At 46.5% G+C, this 22,268-nt stretch overlaps 4 protein-coding genes and 1 non-coding gene across 8 annotated transcripts; 2 read left to right on the top strand and 3 right to left on the bottom strand.

Moving 5' to 3' along the window:
• Positions 1-24: 24 nt before the first annotated feature.
• Positions 25-1,980, top strand: NEURL2 (neuralized E3 ubiquitin protein ligase 2). Of its 2 annotated transcripts, none has more exons than XM_039864457.1 (2): positions 25-936; positions 1,736-1,980. In XM_039864457.1, the coding sequence occupies exons 1-2, from the start codon at positions 195-197 to the stop codon at positions 1,849-1,851; spliced, it is 858 nt and encodes a 285-aa protein (XP_039720391.1). In that variant the 5' UTR covers positions 25-194; the 3' UTR covers positions 1,852-1,980. The 2 variants fall into 2 exon arrangements, with proteins under 2 accessions (XP_039720391.1, XP_039720392.1); XM_039864458.1 differs by having other exon boundaries at positions 54-936; positions 1,722-1,980.
• Positions 1,981-2,146: 166 nt separating this feature from the next.
• SPATA25 (spermatogenesis associated 25) lies at positions 2,147-4,802 on the top strand. The gene is made up of 2 exons (XM_039864459.1): positions 2,147-2,869; positions 3,251-4,802. The coding sequence occupies exons 1-2, from the start codon at positions 2,815-2,817 to the stop codon at positions 3,877-3,879; spliced, it is 684 nt and encodes a 227-aa protein (XP_039720393.1). The 5' UTR covers positions 2,147-2,814; the 3' UTR covers positions 3,880-4,802.
• On the bottom strand, positions 4,532-8,013 carry ZSWIM1 (zinc finger SWIM-type containing 1). Of its 3 annotated transcripts, none has more exons than XM_039864454.1 (2): positions 7,249-8,013; positions 4,532-6,551 (listed from the first exon to the last, which is right to left on the bottom strand). In XM_039864454.1, the coding sequence occupies exon 2, from the start codon at positions 6,405-6,407 to the stop codon at positions 5,037-5,039; it is 1,371 nt and encodes a 456-aa protein (XP_039720388.1). In that variant the 5' UTR covers positions 6,408-6,551; positions 7,249-8,013; the 3' UTR covers positions 4,532-5,036. The 3 variants fall into 3 exon arrangements, with proteins under 3 accessions (XP_039720388.1, XP_039720389.1, XP_039720387.1); XM_039864455.1 differs by having other exon boundaries at positions 7,512-8,013; XM_039864453.1 differs by having other exon boundaries at positions 7,368-8,012.
• A 653-nt stretch (positions 8,014-8,666) lies between these two features.
• Positions 8,667-22,232, bottom strand: ZSWIM3 (zinc finger SWIM-type containing 3). Its single transcript, XM_039864449.1, has 2 exons — positions 21,828-22,232; positions 8,667-11,085 (listed from the first exon to the last, which is right to left on the bottom strand). Exons 1-2 carry the CDS (start codon positions 21,980-21,982, stop codon positions 9,150-9,152), a joined length of 2,091 nt encoding a protein of 696 aa, XP_039720383.1. The 5' UTR covers positions 21,983-22,232; the 3' UTR covers positions 8,667-9,149.
• LOC120604272 (5S ribosomal RNA) lies at positions 17,901-18,019 on the bottom strand. The gene has a single exon (XR_005653301.1). It is a non-coding gene; the product is annotated as a 5S ribosomal RNA (ribosomal RNA).
• Positions 22,233-22,268: the final 36 nt, after the last annotated feature.

Below are 22,268 nucleotides of genomic sequence, written 5' to 3'. Positions count from 1 at the left end.
CCGGGATCCCCCAACTTCCTTGGGGGCCCTGTTCTAGACGGGATGTCTGAGCAAGCGGCGCTAGGACCCTCGGGCAGAGCCTCGGGGAAGGGAGTCCGGGGGGAAATTCCTTACATGGTGCCCCTGCGGTCACCTGCTGAGCCCGCTGCCCAAAATAGTCCCTGGCGCCCGTGGGCCTGCCTCGTGGCGGGGATATGGCTGCTGTCTCCGACCCCGTGGAACTGGGTGCGCCCTGGGGACCCGCGCTCCCCGAACTCCCTCCAACCCGCTTTCATCGGGTGCACGGTGCCAACATCCGCGTGGACCCCTCCAGGACGCGGGCCACACGCGTGGAGAGCTTCGCCCACGGCGTGTGCTTCAGTCATGAGCCGCTGGCCCCGGGCCAGATATTCCTGGTCGAGATCGAGGAGAAAGAGCTAGGCTGGTGCGGCCACCTGCGTCTCGGCCTGACTGCGCTAGACCCCGCCAGTCTGGCCGCCGTGCCCGAGTTTTCGCTGCCGGATCTGGTCAACCTCGGCCACACCTGGGTCTTCGCCATCACGCGCCATCACAACCGCGTGCCCCGGGACGGCCACCCAGAGGCAGAGGCAGCGGCTCCCAGCCGACCCCCAGCCCTCCTGGTGGAACCGTATCTGTGCATTGAGCAGTTTCGCATTGCCCGCGACCGCTTGGTGGGCCGCAGTCGGCCGGGGCTCTACAGCCACCTCTTGGACCAGCTCTATGAGCTGAACGTACTGCCTCCGACCGCGCGCCGTAGCCGCCTGGGCGTTCTCTTCTGCCCACGCCCGGATGGCACAGCTGACATGCACATCGTCATCAACGGCGAAGACATGGGCCCTAGCGCCCGGGGGCTCCCAGTCGCCCAGCCCCTCTATGCAGTAGTGGACGTGTTTGCCTCCACCAAGAGCGTGCGCCTGGTCCAGCTTGAGTATGGCTGTAGGTATCCCCTCCCCTGGGCAGCGACCCCTCCTGGTCCAGTGTGGGGACAGAAACTTGCTAGGCTTCCAAGCCAGATAGCAAGGCCTTGGTCTGTGCAGCATTAATTTAGAAGCTGGGGAATCTGATTTCAAATTCTGGCTCTGCTTGTGATTTTGGACAAGTCACTCCCTGGCTCTGGGTGTCAGTTTACCTTTGACTGTGATTGATGAGGATGCCCTCCAATTTCCCTTCTGGCTTTGACAATATTTTCTATATTAACCCAGGCCAGGGATTCTAACCTGACTTTAGATTCTAGGCCTCTTGGAGAATTGTGTGCTTTTCACAGACACATGCTCGTAGATTAGGGTATACCAATTTAAAGGCATCACAGCCCCCAGACTGAGAGTTTCTCAGTCCTGAGGCCTGATTCATTATGGCCCTGGTAAGTCCTTTAGTTAGATCTCCGATCACATTTTATTAATTCAGTGAACTGGAACCCAGTCTATGCCAGGCCTGTGCTGGAGGCTGGAGTTGTACAGCTACGTCAGACACTACCCCTGCCCCCAGAAGCTGCTAAGGGAGGGGGAAGGGAGTGTGCTGAGTGTTATAATAGAAATAGGGCTGCAGCATTGTGAAAGTGTTGTGAAAGAGGTGCTTACCTCAGCCACATGAATGCCCCGTGAAGCAGGGCAGGCTCAGAGAGCAGAAGGGAATTGCCCAAGTTAATGACAAAGGGGCACCAAGATCTAGATCTTCCGGGTCTCCGCTCAGACCCACCCTCCAGTTCATTTTGCCTTTGACAGCCTTCTTTCCACAGTGCCATCCTTGCAGACTCTGTGCCGCCTGGTGATCCAGAGGAGTGTGGTGCACCGGTTGGCCATTGATGGGCTCCGCCTGCCCAAAGGACTCAAGGATTTCTGCAAGTATGAGTGAAGGCCTGCAGCCACCCTGGAGCAGGGCCTGGGAACATGTCCTGGCCCCAGAGTTGTGTCTGGTCTGAAGCTGACCATACTGCTGATAGCCAGGACTGGAAATAAACACAGCTGTTGCTGATGCTGATCACTGGAGGGTCTCCTTGCCCCTGAAGCCTGTGAGGAGCACTTTTAGAATCACTATAGGTCAGTAGATGAAAGCAGGAGAGAACATTTTAGATGTCACCTAGACTTGTGGTTCCTAGCCTGGCTACTCACCAGTTATCTGGGATACTTAAAGTGCTGATGCCGCAGGCTCTATCTCCAGAGATTCTCACTAGATTTGTTGGAAGATTAGGCCTAGAGATTTCAATGTACAGCCTAGAGATTTCAATGTACAGCCAGGGTTGATAAACATTTCCCTAGAACAGAGGTCTCAGCTTTGGCACATAATATAACTACTTGAGGAACTTTAAAAAAATACTGATAACTGGGTCTGACCCTAGGATTCTGATTTAATTGGTCTGGGATGAGGTTAGGTATCAGGATTTTTAAAAGCCCCCAAGAGAATCTAATGTGCAGCCAAGTATGAGAACCAGAGCTCTGGACCAACTATTTCTTTTGGCAGATGGGAAACCAAAGCTCAAAGCTAGGAAAGTATTTGTCCAAGGTCCATAGCAACGAATGAATGCAGAGTGTTCCTTCTCTTACACTATAGGGCACAAAGCACTAGACTCCATTATTTGTATCTCAGCTGTCCAGGTGACTTGCCCAAGGTAAAGGCAAGAACATAGAATGACCTGGTCCAGTGCTCTTTTAACCCCATCCCATTGTCATATAGAGGTTCTAGAATGAACAGGTCAATGCTGTGATGTGGGTTCCAGGTGTAAAGGGGAGGGACTGTGAAGCGACATTCTAGAAGGGTAGAGAGGGTGGGATAGCAAGCAGATGACTATTCCCTCACAAACAGCGGCTTTGGGCAGTCATGTCCTATTTCATGTCTCTACAAACTCATCCGGGTCTTCTGCCTTCCTGCCAAGGTGAGAGGGGCTCCTGGAACTAGAGTGGGTACCACAACTTCCCCTTGAGAACTTGCTTCTGGGCTCCGGGGAGGTGGAGGTTCTGCTGGCCATTTGGGGGCTGGCCCTGGAGTCAATTCTCTTCAAAGAAAAGCCATTCCCAAAATGCTTGCCAATAGCTACCTACTTTCTCATTCATTAATTCAACAAACACTCCATCACTTAGTGTTGGGGACCGGGGGTGTGGATATGAGTAAAACCTAGTTCCCAATCGCTGGACAGCCCTCTTGGGCTGCTCTCAATTGTTCTAGTTCCCAGTGCTCTGCTCCTGTGCCCTGCCCCTCAGGGCCTCCTCCTCAGAGAGACCAAGAATAACGTTCCATCTCATTCCTGTCTCTGCAGGTGGGGCTGCTTCTCCAGGCTCGTCCCTTGGCCTCTATAGTCCTGTAGAGCCAGTGGTGGTGGCTTCTGGTGGACTAGGCCCACTGAGCCAGAAAGCTGAGCAGGTGGCACCTGCTGCCCAGGCCTGGGGCCCAGCCCTGGCAGTGCCGGAAGCCAGGGGCTGCCCTGGGGGGGCTAGCTGGGAGACACTGCGGCAGAAGGAATACAGCCGATACTGCCAAAAATTCCCCGTGAGGCAGCCAGAGAGCTTGGGCTGGGAGGATGGCTGCTCCAGAAGCAGAGCTCCGCACCTGGGTGGCCCCAGCAGGCCTGGGACCCTGCTGATGTGTGGGCTGCCACCAGGGGTTCCACTGATGTCCTCTGAGGCAGGGGGGAAGGAGGCCAGCTCCCATCCTGACATCTGCATCCTTACCCTGGCCATGATGATCGCCGGCATCCCCACCGTGCCCGTCCCAGGCCTGCGGGAAGAGGACCTGATCCGGGCGGCTCAAGCTTTCATGATGGCCCATCCGGAGCCAGACGGGGCTGTGGAGGGGGCGCAGTGGGAGCAGGCACATGCCCACACAGCCTCTGGGCAAATGCCCCTAGTGAGTTCCAGGAGGGGCCAGCCTCCTGGCTCCTGCTTGTAGCTGGATGAAATAGCACCAGACACAGAGGGTGGCTTCTCCGTATGGTTTTTGGGCAGACAGGGTTGGGGGTGCCTATGGCAAAGATGGGGATTAGGGTGGTTGTTTGAGCCACTCTGATGAACATCAGTCCTTTATTAGGGCCCAGACCCCAGGAAGTTTCTCCAGATACCACTAAACCAGAAGACAGGTCTTATCAGAGTAGTTATAATGGAAATTCTAAGTAGGGGGCCCTGCTTGGAGAGGAGGGGCTTCATTTGCATTGAGACTTGATCAAAATTTCTTGTACAAAGTCCTAGGCAATGTGAGTTCTCCTCTTGCCTTAACATTTCCCAGCCTGCTGAGGGCATGTGATGGGGCCACAGGCATGAAGGAAAATTAACACTTATTTGAGCACCTGGGTGTCAGGTGCATTACATGCCCACTCTCCTTGAATCTTACCAGTGCTATGAGGATCTCTGTTTTTACAGATAAACAAAGTGGGGCTTAGAGAGGTGACTTGCCTGAAGTCCCATAGCTAGTAAAAGGCAGAACCAGGCCTCAAAAATCAGGCAGATAAAAACCAGGATTTGCATGTAGTGTCAGACCCCAAAGTCTGTTCTTTCTGTAATATTTCCTAAAGTGCCTTCCACAAGACAAAAAACTAGACAAGTGCTGGAGTAAGCAACATTCAACTTTAATGAGCTCAGGATGGGGGTAAGAGGTAAAAAGGCTGGGAACCTGGCCGAACCACCTCCTGAGGGGCCTCTTCCTCTGTGGGTCAGGTGAGTCATCTCATGACCCGGGAAGCTGTTATCCCAGACCTTGATCTCTGCCCATGTCTTATGTCTCTTATCTTAGAGCAGGGGTCAACTGTGTATGTAAGGCCTTTGAACTAAGAATGGTTTTTACCTTTTGAAAAAAAAGGTTATAAAAAAAAAAAAGAATATACAACAGACTGTATGTGGCCAGCAAAGTCTAAAATACTAACTGTTGGGCCCTCTGCTGACACCAGTCTTAGGGAACTAGACTGTAGGCAGTAGGCTGCAGTAGAATAGAAGACCCCTGTCCCTTCCTGGAAGGAGGGCCCATGAAAGTACAACAGTGTGTGTGTGGATGTGTCTGTAGGAGTGGATGTGAATGTGTGGACGTGTATGGGCATCTCTGGGCACTGAGGGTAATCACAGTTGGACCTGCTCATAAGGGCCGATCCAGCTGTCGGCTAGTTCCCGCAGAGTGCTGTACCGCCGTTCAAACTCCTCCTGGCTGCAGTGCTGCAAGAGCTGACCCACCTCCTCAGTGAGGAGAGCCACGGCTAAGTGCTTATCCAGGGTCTCACTCCACTTGCTGTCCAGGATGCCATCCAGACTGGCAGCACAGCCTGCTGTCCACTGAGGTGGTAGCATGTTGGGCTGGAGCACCTGGTGGTGGGCACTGAGCATGGCTAGGATGTGGCGGCAGGGCAGGTGGAAGGCCTGGTTGAAGTAGCAGGTACAGGTGGCAGGGGGCTGGGGCTGCACCCTGTGGGTGTCCTCTATGATCTGTATGTTCACCTTTTCTGAGCCAGAGCCAATGAGGTGCACAGATTTCTGGACTACAGCAAGCTCGCCCAGGCAGAGCTGGGCTGCTGGCCCAGTGCAGATGGTATTGAGAGAGTGCTGGATGCAGGCTTCTACCAACTGCTCCACTTTGGGGCTTTGGGGGCTGACGTCTGAGAGGGCACAATTGCTCTGAAGACTCAGGCCCAGGCTGAAGCTTGCCTTGTTTCCAGAGTTCTGTTGTATGTATCGGAGCAGGGAGGTCATGCCTTGTTCCACAGATGGGGTGGTGCCAAAGAATTGGCTGAGGACTCGGGTGGTGACTTCCAAGCCCTGGAAATATTGGCTGCTCTCAGCTTGGCTTCTCCAGCGGTGGGCCAGCCAGATGCGGTCATCGAGCAGCCAGTACGAGTGAAGCTTGGGCAGCTGGTCCGGGGGGATGCAGTTGCTCAGGAGTGTATACAGCTTCCTCAGGTTGCCAGCAGTGGCCGAGCACATTGTGCTCTGCAGGGAGGTCAGGAGCACCTGCTCCACAGGCGGCTCGAGGGAAAGCTGATAGAACTTGCCCTGGAGGAACTTACAGATGTGGAAGGCTGAGGGCAGGACTTCAGCTGCGGGGAACTCCATAGCCAGGGTGGGCAGAGGGAGGAAGTAGGGATCCACCAGGATGGTACAGACTCTCTCCCAGGCTGGGTTAAACTTCTTGAATACCTGGAACATCTGGGCCAGGCCTTCAGCATCCTCTTTGGCAGGAATGGCGAAGTAGACTGCCCGGGCAAGATGACCCTCCAACTGCACTCGAGGGCCATCCACCAGGAAGGTATATAACACCTTGCCCCTTGGGTTATAGGTCCGATGGATAAATAAGATCTCGGGGAAATGGGCAAAGACTCCCTGCATAAAGCAGCTCTGATAGTTCAAAGTATCTAACTTGGCAGTCTTACTAACCTGGTATAGCAGCATAGGTGGGCTTGGGTCCTCAATCAGGAGCTCATTCAGCATGGTCAGGGCCATGAGGGAGATGGGAGATGTCTAAATGCCAAGGTCAAATACTTCTCTGCAAAGCTGCCCAGGAGGAGCCTCTCAGTCTCTCAAGCTCAAACTAAGTTGAAGCTTGAGGCTGGACTGTAGTTCCCAGATCTTGTTCCAAAGATAAGCCTATGGAGAGGAACAGAGGTTTAAGGAGAAAGTAGGGGCTTAGCTCTTCAAATATTCACCCAAACAATATTTATTGAACACTAACTATGTATCAGCACTGTTCTGGGAGAGATATACAATAAACACGTAAACAAATAAACAAGGGTGTATCAGATAATGAAGGTTATAAAGACCACAAAACTAGGTAAACAGGTAGAGAGTAAACTGGGGAAGGGAGGGATACTTTAGCTCAGGGGAGTTCTCTCTGGAGGAGAGGAGGATGACATTGAAGCTGAGACCTAATTGATAAGCCAGCTTTGGAAAGATTTGGTTCTGCAAGATCTAAATGGGTGTGAAGGCCAGAGCTGCACATAGTCTTTTATTTAAAAATAGCATTTCAAATATTTGTACAGCACTTAATTTTGGTAAATTACTTCTTGTCATCCATTCTTTCATCTGGTTCTGGTATATATAAGAGAACGTGCAATTGCCCCAAACTTGCTGTGTGACCTTGGGCAAGTCAGTGACACCCTCTGAGCCTCAGTCTCTTCAACCATAAAACAGATTAACAAACGTGCATTGCTTCTCCTGCCTCTTTGGAAATCCCTCTATTAACTGCAAAGTTCTAGTCAAATGTTTCCTCTATTTGACAACGGGTTATCGTCTCCATTTTGCAGATGAGAAACTGAGACTCAAAGATGTTAAGTGACTTGCTCACCATTATTCTGTAAGCAGCCAGACGCAGAGTATTTTTGGCTTGGGATCTTGACTGCTTTCCAAAGTATCTGTGGTCCAAATACCAGGGACAGAGAGAGGACAGGGCCTCTGACTTCTCACCTCTATCCGGGCTGGGAGAATGCTGATGTCTGACCACCCCGTACAGAGTCCGACCGGAGCCAGATGTCAACCTCCCACCCCTTTGGGAGCTGTCTCAGGGCTGATGGTAGTCGTCACATCTCCACTCCTTTCGAAATCACTCACCCATAGCCTGGCTCTATCGCCATTGCTCCCTATTTGAGCCAGTTTCTGACTCTGACTGACCTCTAGGCTCACCAACCGCGGCGCCAGTTTCCTAGACTCGAGCCAATGACCTGAGGAGCTCGTGTTAGGTCTTTGATGCCCAGACCAATCGTGGCCCGGAGACTTGTAGGCGGTGCTGTTACCAGGGTTATGAGGGGCTCGGCTGGCAGTAGCCAATGAAAGCCTGAGGACATTTGCATCCAGGGGGAGTCCGATTCCTGAGGCTGGAACTCTGGGACCTCCCATCAACGGAGACAGCTGGAAGGGCGTGTTACTATGGAAACTCCCACAGAGGTCGAAAACGAAAAGGAAAATAAAATAGCAGTGTTTCATTTTTTTTTTCTTTTTTGATTAAATTCCAAACACCGGGGGGCGGGAGAGGAAAGGGTGCCTATATAGTTGCACTGCGTCTTCCGCCTTGGGGAAACTGAGGCCCAGGTCTCAAATTCTGCCTCTGGGTCAAAGGTCAGGGGCCCAACCCTCGGATTTGAGGAACTACAGATCGTTTTGAGAGAGCTTGGTGTTGCCCAGCCAACCCCTCCCAGTATTTTACAGAAAGAGATCTATAATGGTGCTGTGATTTGTTTAAGGTCATGGTGAGCTGCTGCAAGAACCGAGACTGACATTTTTTGACCTCAGTTTCCCTGAAGATGGCATCTTGGGAAGCTGGGTGGCTACCAGGCTCTAGATGATTAAGATTACCAGCTAGCAATAACAAAAGGCAGTGCTGATACTTATAAAGTGCAGCGAAAATGTTCTGTTTATAAAAATCTAGAGGGGAAACTGAAACTAGAACAGGCCAACACACTAGTTTTTGCAGATGAGGAAAACGGGGTCAAAAAAATTAGGATTTTTCCCATAGTCCCCCAGCAAGCTGCAGGCTGTGGAGTCCAGGATTCAGGTTTCTTCCCTATGTGGCCACCTCATGCTAGAATACGAGGCATCCTGAAATCAATGCTGAAGGCTTGGCTGAGAGGAAGGCTGTACTAAGTGATGTATTGTTAAATCTTTGAACTTGAGGCATCAGGTTCTGTTTTCCTTTACAAACCCCATTAGATTCCTTCCCTGTTCATTCAACACACGTTTCCCTGGCTTATTTGATTTTATTTAAAAAACAAAAAACAAAAAACAACTTTTATTTAATATGATTAAAAATAGATACAAATAACAGATTCTTTGTAAAGAGCAGCAACAACCAAGGATTACCCTCCTTCCCTTTGTCCCTTAAAACAGACCCTTTTACCAGGTCCATTTTGTCTCACCCCATTCTGGGACAGGGGTTCATCTCTGTAAAGTGAATAAGATCTGATCTCAAGAGTTGGGGCAGAAAGAGGGATGACCTTTCATCATGGAGACAACTTTGGCCTTGAACAATGAATGAGGCTCCGGAGGAATGCTAAAAGTAGAGCAGAAAAGGGGCAAATTCAAAGGACTGTCACATGGTAGGATTCTTTTTTTTCTTAGGATAACGTTCTTCCTAGCCCTACCTAGGACGACATTGGTGGTTAAAATGCTGCTCCCCAAGCATGTCCTGGCCACCACAAGCTTTCAGACCTCTAAAAAAAGGGGTTTGTGGTCTAATGTGCCAGCCCAAGTGTTTCAATCATGAATCGTAGATCCAGCAAGAGGGAGCCCATCGCCTTCCTCCTGCTTTCCCCAGAGAAAAGGAAGGTGGCCCACATCCTTGAAGTCCTCTGACTGCTGAGTGGGCTCAGGTGGCTGGTAAGGGTCTGCCCAGATGTCGACAATCTTGTGCAGGGTGCCAAAGCGCTCCTCCAGCTCTGGTCCCTCACTCTGCATTAGCAGGTTTGCTAGCTCCCTGCTTAGGTCCTGAATCATGTCATTCCGTCCTTGCTTCCCAGGCTGGCCTGTGTTTAGGACCACAACAGGGTCCCGGAGCTCCCCACTGGGCCCCAGGAGGTGCTGGTACCTCTTTTGCCACCGGCGGCACACCATGGTTTCACCCACGGGCTTCTGGCTGGTGTGCAGCAGGGCCAAAATGTGCCGGCAGGGCAGATGATACCATTGCTGAAAGGAACAGCTGCAGCTGCAGCCATCTTTGCTAACCTGGTGAGAGTCCTCTAGCAGCTGAACGTCCACTGAGGAGCCAGCCATGTCCACCAGGTGGGTAGAGTTCTGTACCACCTCCCACTCATTATAGCACAGCTTATAAGCCAGTTCAGAGCCACTCTGGTGCAAGGTGTCCAGCATGCCACCCCAGGAGAGCTGCACCTGTGGCTCCTGCTGCAACTGTGCCTGCTGTGGGTATGGCTTTGTTTCTTTCACAGGGAGCCTGGTGAGGCTCCCTCCACAGATTCCAAAAGCCTTCTTGGACTTTGGTGGCATGCTTGCTGGCCGGGTTCTCTTTAACTTGGGAGGAGCTGTGGGCAAGTTCTTCACACCTTTGGTATTAAAGAAGTCTATGTAATCCACAAAGCGGAGGATGCAGTCCAGCAGGGACTGCTGTTCCCGAAAGAGGCTTGACACTTTGCTGGTGATGACATCTAGGCTGTCCATGTAGGTGTTACACGCGTGCAGGCCCTTCCTGACATGCATGTACCACAGCAGTTCACAAGAGAACCAGTGGGCCTGCAGGAAGCTGAAGAGTTCCTCATCTAGTAGGGCTTGGGCCATCTGACAGAGATTTTGCAGGCTGGCATCAGAAGTGACAAACACAGCCTCCCGCAGGGCTTCTTTCATGAGATTTTTAAAGGATGGATTTACCGAACTACGATGCAACTTCTTCTCCAAGAGTCGGGTTGTATGGTAGATAGAAAGGAGCATGCGAGCGGCAGGAAAGATCTCCTGCAGGACGGCTCGATGAGGGAAGGATGGGTCCACAAAGACCACCTTGATCTTGGGCCAATCTGAGTTGAACTCGGCGAAGATGCTCAGCATCTTGGCCACAGACGTGGCTGTCTCAGCCTTGAGTACAGCAAAATGTACCACTTGACCCTCTCGTTCCTTGTTTTCCACCAAGAAAGCATAGAGGATGTGGCCCTGGGCATTCTCCACCCGGTGCAGCAAGAGATTTTCTGGGAAGCGGATGAATAGGTTGCTCATCTTGCTGCTCTGAAAGCTGAGCCGGTCCAGGTCTTGGCTGTTGCCTACACTGAGGGAGGCCATGGAACCCTCATCTACCTTAAGAAAGTTCTTCATCACTTTTGCTATCTTGGCCAGGTCAGAAGGAGTGATGCCCTCCTGTTCTGGCTTTGAGGCTGCTTGGACCTTATCTAAGCAAAATGATGGTTCAACTAGGGACTTTTCAGCCCCGTTAGGATCTTTCTTCAATGTGGGCTGTGCAGGCTGGGGTTTCTGCAGGCACATTGTCTTTTGAAATTTGCCACCAGTGTCTCCTCCAGGACCCGCAGTTTTAGAGTCAACATGTATATGCTGGGTGTTGAGTTCACTGATAAATAGCCTATCCAGCTTCTCATTGTACTGCAGAAGCAAGTAGGCTGGGCACATGTCCACCTCTGGTGTTCTCTTCCTGTTTGACTGGGTTCGAATACAGACAAATTTCACCTGCACATATCTAGGGAAGGTAGAGGTGACAATGAGAAAGGTGCTCATCATCTCCTTTCTCTTTTAAGACAAGGCTTTGTAGGGACTTACAGTGGCTGATCTATTTCCTGGAGACCACAATACAATATAGGATGCAGGATAGGAAGATATAAGTTCACTCTCCAGGCCCAAAGTAAACGACTCTTCAAGACCCTGTCTAACTAAAACTCCCTTTATTTTCATCTACAGCAGTTCTAAGCCCCAACTCCTTTCATTCACTCTCTGTTGCCCATCTGCAGCTGCCAACAATTCACTCTGAGGCAAGACACAAGGGAAAATAGATATGACGCAGTAGAGCGCCTAGCTGATCACTTACTATTTAAAGTGTCCCCTCCATTCCTGCCTTTTGGGAGCCTTTGCTTCCTCCAGACAGCAAAGATAAAAATGGCCTTTAGGGGTAAGGTTGTGTCTGGGCCTCTTCTCTAAGAGGGAAGATCTCTGTTCATCTTTCAATGAAAGAAAAATGTCCACATCCTAAGAGATTTTGCGAACCCTGGGCTAGATGATCTTTAGAGTCCCTGCTGGCTTTGCCATTCTAGGTGGAAAGTGATGATTTAAAGGAGAAGAGTAATTAAGTTGAATATCTGCTCTTTTTCTCTTCCTATCCCCATTCAACCCAAGCTTCAAAGCCCAAATCAGGTCCCGACTTCTCCAGGAAGCCTTTATGGATGCCCTCAAGCCACAGTAATTGCTCCTTTCTCTGAATTCATAGCATTTATTTAAAATTCTTAAAAATAAAAATAAAATAAATAAAATAAAAGGCTTAGCAGATTCTCTAGATAGCAGACCTAGTGGTTAGACAGTAGGGATGCTGGAGGCTGACTGCTGGATTTGAATTCAGATTCTACCACTCAGAAGTTGTTTGACCTTGGGCAAGTCACTTCATCTCTCTGTGTGCAGTTTCCTCATCATAAAATGAAACTATCTTATTAGGGTTGTTATGAGAATTAAATAAGCCACAGACATAATATTTTAGCCCAGAGCCTGGTTCAGCCTTCTGTTCATTCTAAATAAAAGTCAGCTACTATTATCATAGCTCCTATGCCTTGTGACATTCTCCTGGGTATTTATGCAGAGTATTCCATGTACCTAACAATGCTATTCCTTTAGCAGAGTCTTATTAGAGATCTACTGGATGAATGACTAATGGACCACTGGTGGGTGGAATGTGTCACATCCCTGCCTCCTCAGGGAGAGCCCTGCCCCAACCCAAACACCAGGGAAGGGGAAAATAAATCTCAGCTCCTGATGTGACGTGACACAGCCTCAGTATCTCACCAACCTCTTTCCAAACACCCTAATCCAGCTGGTCCTGTTGGCTCACCCTGTGGGGTAAGCTTATAAAAACAGGATATGCCAGGACCGCAATAACAGGGTGGAGGGGCCCAGGGCTGAAAATACCTGCACCTGTTGTGTGCACAGTGCTGGGGTGGCAACACCATCTCCAGCTTGGGACTGGGAAGGGGCTGGAGCAGCCAGTAGTATGGCAAGGCCAGTGAGGGGTGAGTGACTGCAGTGTGGCCTCTGCAGTCACCAGTGTGTCTGCAGCGTGTCTCCAGCTTCGTTTTCTACCCCCACACCATCTTGTTGTTTTTTATGCCCTAGAAAGACAAACTATATACAGCTTCCCATGTTCACTGTGCTGTGTCTCATCTCTGTGCCTTTGCTCATGTTTGTCTGTCTGGATGCCCTTCCCACCCGTCTTCATCTCAGAGCTTACTACTCATCCTCTAGGACAATGTACACCCATCGCCTTCTCCAGGGAGACTTTCCCAAGCCTTTAGATTGGGCCCTACCCTTCTGCTGGCTCAACATGTTAGTATAGCTCTAGCTCATCAAATTATATTGTCTTTATGTGCTCTTAGCACATGTTTGTTAAGCTAGTCCAAAGAAAAGATACTGGTAAATGCCAACCACAAAACCCTTTGTACCTCTCTTGGTTCCATTAATGACTACACCTGCCAGGGTGGAAACCTTGGCATTCTTTTTAATTACTCCTCCTCCACATCTATATCCAATATGTTAAAAGTCTTTTAAATTCTTTCCTACCACTACTACATATATTAAGAATTATATATGCCAGGCTACATGTAAGTCCATAACATGCATCATTTTATACTATGAAAAGGGCTCTATCATCCAAATTTTATGGATGGGAAAACAGGCTTAAAGAGGTTCTCAAGGATGAGAATCTGGGATTTAATCCTCTAGCTAAAACTGAAGGATGTGGGGTTTGAACTAAGCCTGCTTGGCTACAGTCAGTGTAGTTAACCATTATGCTGCCCGCTTTCTTTCAAAATCTCTCTCCTATCTCTGAATTCTCCTTTTACTCTCCTCAATAGACTCTCAATATATTGGTCATTCAGGTTCAATAAATTCCTTAAAGATCTCTACACATACTGTCCTCGTTGGTCATTGCTCTCAAACTTAATGAGCACTAGGTTGAAGCCTCTGTTATTTTTTTTCCTGCTTCCTTCCATCTTTTTTTTAATCAAGATATAACTTCCATACAGTGAAGCACACATTCTTTTGTAAGAATTCTTTGAGCGCTGTAGTTATTTTAATCTGTATTTCTGTCTCCCAGGTTAAAGCATAGACCCCCTTCAAGATAAGGATAGGGTTTTATACAATTATCCCTCAGTATCTGCAGGGGATTGGTTCCGGGAACCTCAAGAATACCAAGATCTACAGATGCTCAGTCTCTTACATAAAATGGCATCATATTTGCAGATAACCTATGTACATCCTCCCGTATACGTTAAATCATCTCTAGATTACCTATAATACAATGTACATGCTATGTAAATAGTTGTTATACTACACTGTTTAGGAAATAATGACAAGAAAAAAAAATTTGTACATGTTCAGTATAGACACAACCATCAAGTATAATAGGCCAACCTACATAGTACATGTCAGCAATAACATAACTTTTTTTTCAAATATTTTTGATCTGTGGTTGGTTGAATACACCGCAGATACAGATACCATACTATGATATGGAGGGCTGATGTACTTTTCTGAATTTCTCTTAGTGCTTATTTCTAAGAGTATTCAACCAGACTCTGGAGAATGAGAGTCAGCCAATGTTGCTTCCTTCAATCTACTCTATAGGTGTTTATAACTGTGTCCCCAGTGTATTGTGGCCCCAGGGTACCCCCCAGTGCCTGGCCCTGCACCAGGCACAGACTAGGTCCTCTAAACACATACACTGAATGACTGTACGACATACTAGGAAGGTCCCCGAGAGGATTCTGTCAGATGACTTGGCTTCTAGTCCTAGCACTATTACTCTTACTAACTGTAACTTTGGATAAGTCTTTTGTTTAATTTCAAACATTTACTAAGTCCTACTATGTACCAAACACTAGTTGCTCAGAAGGCTACAGACACAAATTAGTCTCTACTCTCAGTCTAGTGAGCAGAGAGATTATTAAATAGATGGCCAGTAAAGTCAAGATTAAGAGAATATTATTATTTTTCAAAGCTTTTAACCTGTATTTATTGACCTGGTGGAGTAGAACATAAAATAAACACAAGAGGACCCAATTCCTCAACCAGGATAAGGGCGGAAAGCCGCAGGCCTGTCTCTTAGAGGATGCTTCTGTTATCAGAGAATGATTAAACAGAGGTACAAGCAATAAATTTATAACCCAATAGCATTCACCCTGTGGGGATTGGGACAGATTAACTAAAGCTTTTGATTCACTTCACATAAGATTTGTGTCATTGTTGGGTGTAAACTGCACCTTGAGCGATGAATAGGATTTTTATAGGTGGAGTAAAGCCATTTTAGACAATATAATTTAAGTGAGAAATGAGACTTGAGACTCGGAATCAGAAGATCTGATTTAAATTCCAGCTTTACCACTTAGTTGTGTGAACTTGGATAAGTCTCTTTACTTCCTCTAAGCCTCCAATTCCTAATTTACAAATATGGAGGTAACAAGAATACCGGTTTATGAATAATCAGTACCTGAGCCAAGAATAATCGATACCACTAAAAATGAATTTATTTAAAAAGCTGTGACAGAATCTGTTGGTTGCCTGCCCAACATCCCTTAGCCTCCTTCTTTCTTCCTAACAGAAGCCAACTTTATTTGGTTTGCCATTCCTCCCTGAAATAGCTAGGGCTTCAGGCCTAGTCTAAGCCAATTAAGGTAATCTCATTAGATACAGGCAAGGAGACTGGCCCAATTCTGGGCAAAGAGACATAATAGGAAATCTGCAGGAAACCAAGGAAGGCTTTTTCTTCTGGATGTGATGCCTGCATTTGTGCCATGTGGGAAGCCATCCTGAGGGCAAAGACATGAGGATGGCAGAGTGGAAAGAAGCAAAAAGTCTTGGCCACTGAATCTATCTCCTTCAAAGGCCCACCTCTGGGCTTCTAAGAATTAAGGCATTTTGAGTCAGGGTTTTCAGTTAATTGCAGCCAAAAACATCTCCAGAAACATTTCATAATAAATAATGAGAAAAAAGATTTGAGTGGAAATTTATCTTAAAAAATGAGACTAAAATTATGAAGTTAATACTACATTTAACAAAATATGTTATAATGGTGAATATATGCCAATTCCTGGAATAATCAAAGAATGACTTAAAGTGTCAATTTCTTTTTTCCTGGTATATTTTCCCCAAACACAAGATACTTTTATTTCCTGTCTCACTTTTGCAACATGTAAAGGTTTTACCGAAATATTCCTGGGCTTTATCATTGTTGCCCAAGGGCCTAATTTAATTTTTTGCTATGCAAATCCTTTGCTTTTCAAGTTCCTCTCATATCATCATCCTTGTTGATTTCCCTTCGTTTGTTAATTGGTACAGAGCTGAAGGTGATGTAAGGAGTTCTCTATCATTACTTTCAGGACTTCACCAAGTCCCTACAGCTCTTGGGAGATGTGTAATTTCAGTTTGCAATTAATTTTATTTGCACTGTATTATCCTGATGTTTACCACATCTATTCATTAGCCAGAAACTGATTACTTTGATGGGACTGGTAGGGATAAGCAGGAAGAAATGATTAAGTAGTGACTCATTTTATAAGTGGCCAATGTATTAGCAAGATTTTTGTGTTATGATTTTTGCTTTCCTATGCAACTTTGTGACTATGGATACATGGAAAATGAAAACTCAGATAACAGGTCTTGGTTCAAAGGGTGTGATGAGGATTAAATAAAACAATGCCTGTAAAGTTCTTAGCAGAGTGTCTGGAATGCATCCCAAAAAAGTGTTCAAAAAAGGTAGCTACTACACTGAACAGCAATGGAGAGAGACATTGGAATACTTTATGGATTATTTAAAGAATTTCGATCCCCCAAAAAACAACAAAATGCCCCACAACAGCTATATGTACAAATAGGGGAAGGAAAACTGGGTAAAAATCACAGCACTTCCCCGTTGACTGGGACTTTTGGTCACTGAGGGATAACTCCCACAGAACATTTCTTTGGCTCTTAAAAATACCTACTACTCTCTATCATGTACTACAGTTACAACTTAGGCAAATATTTACTGAGCACTATGTTTCAGCCACTACATGTATTTTCTTATTTAATCTTCACCACATCCTCCTCATTTTACAGAGGAATAAACTGTGTGGCAAAGGTTAAAAGTCTTGTCCAAATTCAAGGGCAAAGCCTGTCTTTCTGACTATAGAGCTCTCACTTACAACCATTATGCTAGCTTTTCCTAATCTTCAAGGAATCACAAACCACCTTTATATCTGCCATAGCCACTCATATAACATTTGCATAATTATTTTCAAATGGTTTTCTTTAGATCAGCTCACTTTATTTATGTTTAGATATTAACATAAATACTTACTGTGAAAATTATCTCACTTGTTGACCAGCATTATGCAAAACTGGTTGTGGGTAACAGCTGCATTCTACTAAATTATCTCCTAAAAACCCTTCCGCTACCCACCCTCCAGTCCCACAAGAGAAACGCTCATCCCACCAAACCATGTATCATTCAAAAAGCCCGGTATAGTCTACTCTGCACAAAGCCAGTGTCCAATAAGAAATCCAAGAATATTCTTCACAACATCCCAATGAATAGTCAACCCGTCTCTGCTAAAGGCCTGAGTGGCACATGAATTCACTTCCTCATCAGCTAGCACAGCCCTCTACTGTCCTCAAGAGTAGAGACCACAAGCGACTCATCTTTGCACTCCAGCTCGATGCCTGGGGGTAAACATTTTACCCCTTACTAGAAGTTTGTGGAAAGAATAAATGAACAAGTGGAATTAAAAAGCTGTTACAACCCAGGGGTTAAGTAGGGTCAGACCTTCGGTTCTAACACCCAGGTGCTTTCTTACAGTTTCTTGAACTCTTACCCCACTCGCTGCTCCAACGTGCCCCTCCTTTCTCCCCATTTTCATTTTTCTGGGCTGTAACTGACCAAACTCAGACTTCTCTGGTTCACACCAGGTGTTTTTGCCAGCCTCAGTCCCTGCTCCTGGCCTTCCCTTTACTGTAGCTATCCTCTCCCTTGCCTTTTGTCCAAGTGTGTCTTGAGCAAACGACACACTGAGCCTTAATGTAAAGCGGAGAGACAGTTCTCTTGACGTTTAACTTCTCTTGGTGCGGTTCCCTATCTGCAAAATAATATTATAATAGCAGTAATAGTTATGGAATATTTTCTGTGTGCTAGGCACTGTGGTAAGCGCTTTACATGTATTAGCTCATATCAGGAATAACGAAACCTACCTCTGACGAGGCTTTTCTGAGGACCAAGTGCGATGAAGGTGAACGTGCTCTGTAAACTACTTTTCTTTTTTTTAAGGCCTACAGCACCTGGTATTCCTAGGTGGTCCCCCATTCAAGTACTAACCAGGCCCGACCCTGCTTAGCTTCCGAGATCAGATGAGATTGGGCACGTTCAGGGTGGCATGGCTGTAGACATGCTCAGTAAACTAAAATGTCAGGGATGACTTTATTTTTTTCAAATCCAGGGCCTGCACTGGTATAGAGCATCAATCGGCGTTCCCACCCTTCCCACTGGATTCAGGTTCTGTCATTCGCCACCCAGCACTCCAGACGTTTCCACTGAAGTTCTCACTACTGTTTTAAGGAAATAATTATTTCTGTGATTAAAGTTTAATATTTGTCTCGCTGACTGGAGGGGAAGCTCCATGAAGGCAGGGGCCCAATTTATTTTTTTCAACGCTGAATCTCCAGACACTAGCATAGAGCTGTTTCCAGTTAACAACTATTAAAATCAATTGTAAATTTACAATTGATTTTAATAGACTAAGTGATATGGAATAATCTCCAAAATACAGTGGTAAGTGAAAAAAGCAAGATGCAGAATGACATGTATAAATAGTATGTAGCCACTTGTGTTAAAAAAAAAAATGAAAAAGAAGATGCATCAGATGCATATGCACGTACAGGTGTGCTTGTCCAGGCTCAGCACATCTTAGCAAGGTAACAGTGGTTGGCTCCAGATAACACAGTGGAAAAGACACTGACTTTTAGACCCTTTTGTATGGTTTGAAAAACATTTTAAATTATATGACTATATTAACCACTCAAAAACGAATTCATTTTTTAAATCGTTCAACCTTCAAGAATAAAAATAAATGCAACTAATCCCAACACTCCAATCCGCTATCTGAGACCCTCCAATTTCCTTTCCTACTGCTCCAGCATAAATCTTCCTTCTAGCTCAGCAGGTTTCCTCACTGTCCTAAGTACGTGATGTTAACATCTGTACTAACTCACACCATTTCTCCCTCCAGGAAGTTAATCCTCCTGTGGTAGGCAGAATGGTCCCCAAAGATGTCCACTTCCTAATCTCTAGACCCTGTGAATATGATCGGTTACATGGCGAAGGGGAATTAAGATTGCAGATGGAATTAAGGTTGCCAATTAGGTGACTTTTAAAAAAGGAAATTATCCTAGACTATCTGGGTGGGCCTAACATAATCACAGGGTCCTAAAAGTAGAAGAGGGAGGCAGAAGATGGGAGCTGGAGATGAAGATGGGATGCAAGAAACAAGGTGAGAGTGATGTGAGGACTGAATCAGCCATTGCTGGCTCTGAAGATGGAGGAAGGGGACCATGAGCCAAGCATTGTAGGCAGACTCTAGAATTTGGAATAGACAAGAAAACGGACTCTCCTCTAGGGACTCCAGAAAGAAATGCAGCCCTGCTCATATCTAGATTTTAGCCCACTGAGACCTGTGTCTGACTTCTAACTTACAGAACTGTAAGATAATAAATTTATATTTAAACCACTACATTGTGATTTGTTAGAGCAGCAAATAGAAAACTGATTTTTCTCTCTTGTGAGTCTCTACAGCACCAATCACCCTGAATCGCATGTTTAGCACTTGATGACTCATTCATTCAGCAATTATTTAATACCTGCTATGGGCCAAGCCCTGTGCTAGACCCTAGGGATGGTCATCTGAAGGGTGTTTAGGTACAAGTGTGAGATGTTTGGACTATACAGGTAGAATACAAAAAATGGTGAACCAGAGTCCCTCCCTGGAAGAGCTCAGCCAACACATGTAAATCTCTGTAAACTGTATTCCAAAACAACAATATGCCGTTAACAGGAGTAACAGGTGCTGTGACAGCTGTTAACAGGTGCTGTCAGAACACAGAAGAGGATCTAACCCAATCTTCTGGAAGTTAAAGCCTTCCTGGAAAATGTGCTGAAATCTGAAGGAAAAGTAATAATTAGCTAAAACAAAATTTCCCACAAGAGGTCCAAAATGACCTCAGCTTGCACAAGAATATTTATTTTAATAGTTATTTATAAATATATACCACTTGGGGGGCACTATACTGTTACTTCTTACATCTTATTGCTTAGATTGGGTCTAAAATAGGTTTCTTTGAATATTAAAACTGAATTTTAAACTGTTAATTGTAGTACAGGATATATAGTACTGAGATGACAGTATGCCAAATAACTGACATTTGAGGAAAGAGCTAAGCGGATGGGCACGGTTATTTTAACCAGAGGACATGGTAAGTGTAAATACCAAGAAGTTGTGGGCTTGTGACAGGGGATGAGTGTGGAGCAGACCGGTTATGGATGGACACACAGCACAAGATGGAGAGATCAGAAGGGTCAGATGGTCTGCCAAGCCAAGTTAATGGTCTTGGACTTCATTCTGAGGGACATGGGAGGCACTGCATTTATTTGAACTAGACTAAGCATCTCAAGAGCAGGACTTTTTTTTGTATTAGTCTCACTGTTTAGAAAGATGCTATTGGTCATAGGATAAAGTCCAAATACCTCACAATGATACCTAAAAACCCTTTAGGTAAACTGCAGCTGACTTCATCTCTTGCCAAGTATGGTATCCCACACAGTTTCTCAAACATGCTACCTTCTTTCACATATCTGTACCTCCATAGCTCATTTTGCATAGCTCCTTCTGGTCAAACTCCTCCATGCTACTTGATAATTAACCACTGAACTCCTATTCTAGCCCTTTCCATTCATTCATGGCCCAACAGAAACCATTACTTCCAGCATGAAGTCTTTCTCTACTTCCCAAGCATTTGTCACTTCTTCCTCTACACATCTCTTTTAAAGCACATACTAGTCAATTTACCTGAATCCAACTCTATCCTATCTTAAGATCTTTGAGGGTAGGTTGGTTACTTATCCATCCTTCTGTTGTCTGTACCCAGGATAGCACTGGACTTCGGAGTAGGGAAAAGAACATATATCCTGCCTCCCTAGATGAGACCTTTGGCCAAACATCTCAACCCACAGATCTCAAACTCAGATGTACTTTGACACTCACAGTTGGCCCACATTATGTGTGTTCGAATTTGAATTTTTAATTTTTAAAAAGTGGACGAATTCACATAAAGCCTGGATTTCTGACTTGTCTTGCCCCAAATTCTGGCAACACTGGATCTTCATTTTCACATGGTAGCCATCAGCTGGAGTTGATGAGATGGGGCCTGCTCTCCATATTACTCCATTCGCACTTCTGTTGTCCCCAGCACAAAGACCTGGTGTTGGTGGTAATTTCATCATTCTTTTTTCTTATAGTGAAATTAAAATTACACTTTCTTTGACTGGGCTGTTTCGCCTCAGCCCTAAAGGCATTTGAGTTTTCAACCCTTATCTTAGCCTCTAAGCCTGTTTTCTCAAATGGGAAAAATAACATTTATCTATAATTCTCAATACAGTCCTGTGGGGTAAAGCCTACACAGACTAGAGAACGCTGCCTAGGACATGGGAAGTGTTTGAAAACCGGGTTTTTATCTCAGGAGCTCAAGAACTATTTAGGAAACAAATGAATGAATGAATGAATGAATGAATGAACCAACCAACCAACCAACCAACCAACCAACAATTGATCGTGTTACTGCTTTGTAAAGAGGAGACTGATGAAGGAAATGATCGCGAAGGCATTTTTATCATTTGTGAAGGCCATATTTTGTGTCTGGGATACTGCAGGTACTCAGAAAATGGGATAAATTACAGTTATGAATTCCGGAAAAAATGTGAATGAAGGAGTGTGAATGAGTGAAGGTGAAGCGGGTGTACAACATTGATGGCTGTGGAGGTTTTGCTCTCTTTCCAACCAGGCACCCAGCTGGTGCTCAGTGAATGCCTGTTGAATGTTCACAGAAACGAGGGCCCAACTGCACTCCCTCCTCCTCCAGGCCGCCCTCCTGAGGACTGTCCAGCTTCCTCCCCACCCTTCTGCCCTGCCCCTGCCCCGCCCTTACAGGATGTCCTCACGGATGGAGGTGCCATGGTTGAGGTTGTGGAAGCGGACGGAGACGCGGTCCCTGAGAATGAAGGAGCACTTGTTCTCCTTTTTGTAGGCGCTGAAGGACTTCTTGAAGTCTTCGTAGGTCTCGAAGCAGCTGCCCAGCTCCATGGCCGCCTCCTCAGCCCACACCAGGGGCTAGCCCCAAGATCAAGAACAGGGGTCAGAGGTCACACTATGAGGGTCTACAGGCTGGCGCGGACCCAGGATGCTTTCAGGGTCGGCCCCAGCTAGGTTGCCGGCAATGGAGCTCAGGGGGAGCCCTAGGCTTAAGTCAGTCAAACCGACTGCGGGAGTCTTCGCTATTTGACAGAGGGGAAATGACACTCAGCCCTAATTATCCAGTCTCGGGGATCCGACCCCTCACGGTTATGTCCAATCACACACGGGATTCCTA

The sequence above is a fragment of the Pteropus medius genome, unplaced genomic scaffold, assembly GCF_902729225.1.
Source record: "Pteropus medius unplaced genomic scaffold, Ma_sr-lr_union100, whole genome shotgun sequence".
Classification (NCBI taxonomy): domain Eukaryota; kingdom Metazoa; phylum Chordata; class Mammalia; order Chiroptera; family Pteropodidae; genus Pteropus; species Pteropus medius.
Note: the sequence above shows the minus strand (reverse complement) of the source record. Positions and strands in the feature narration are given on the sequence as shown.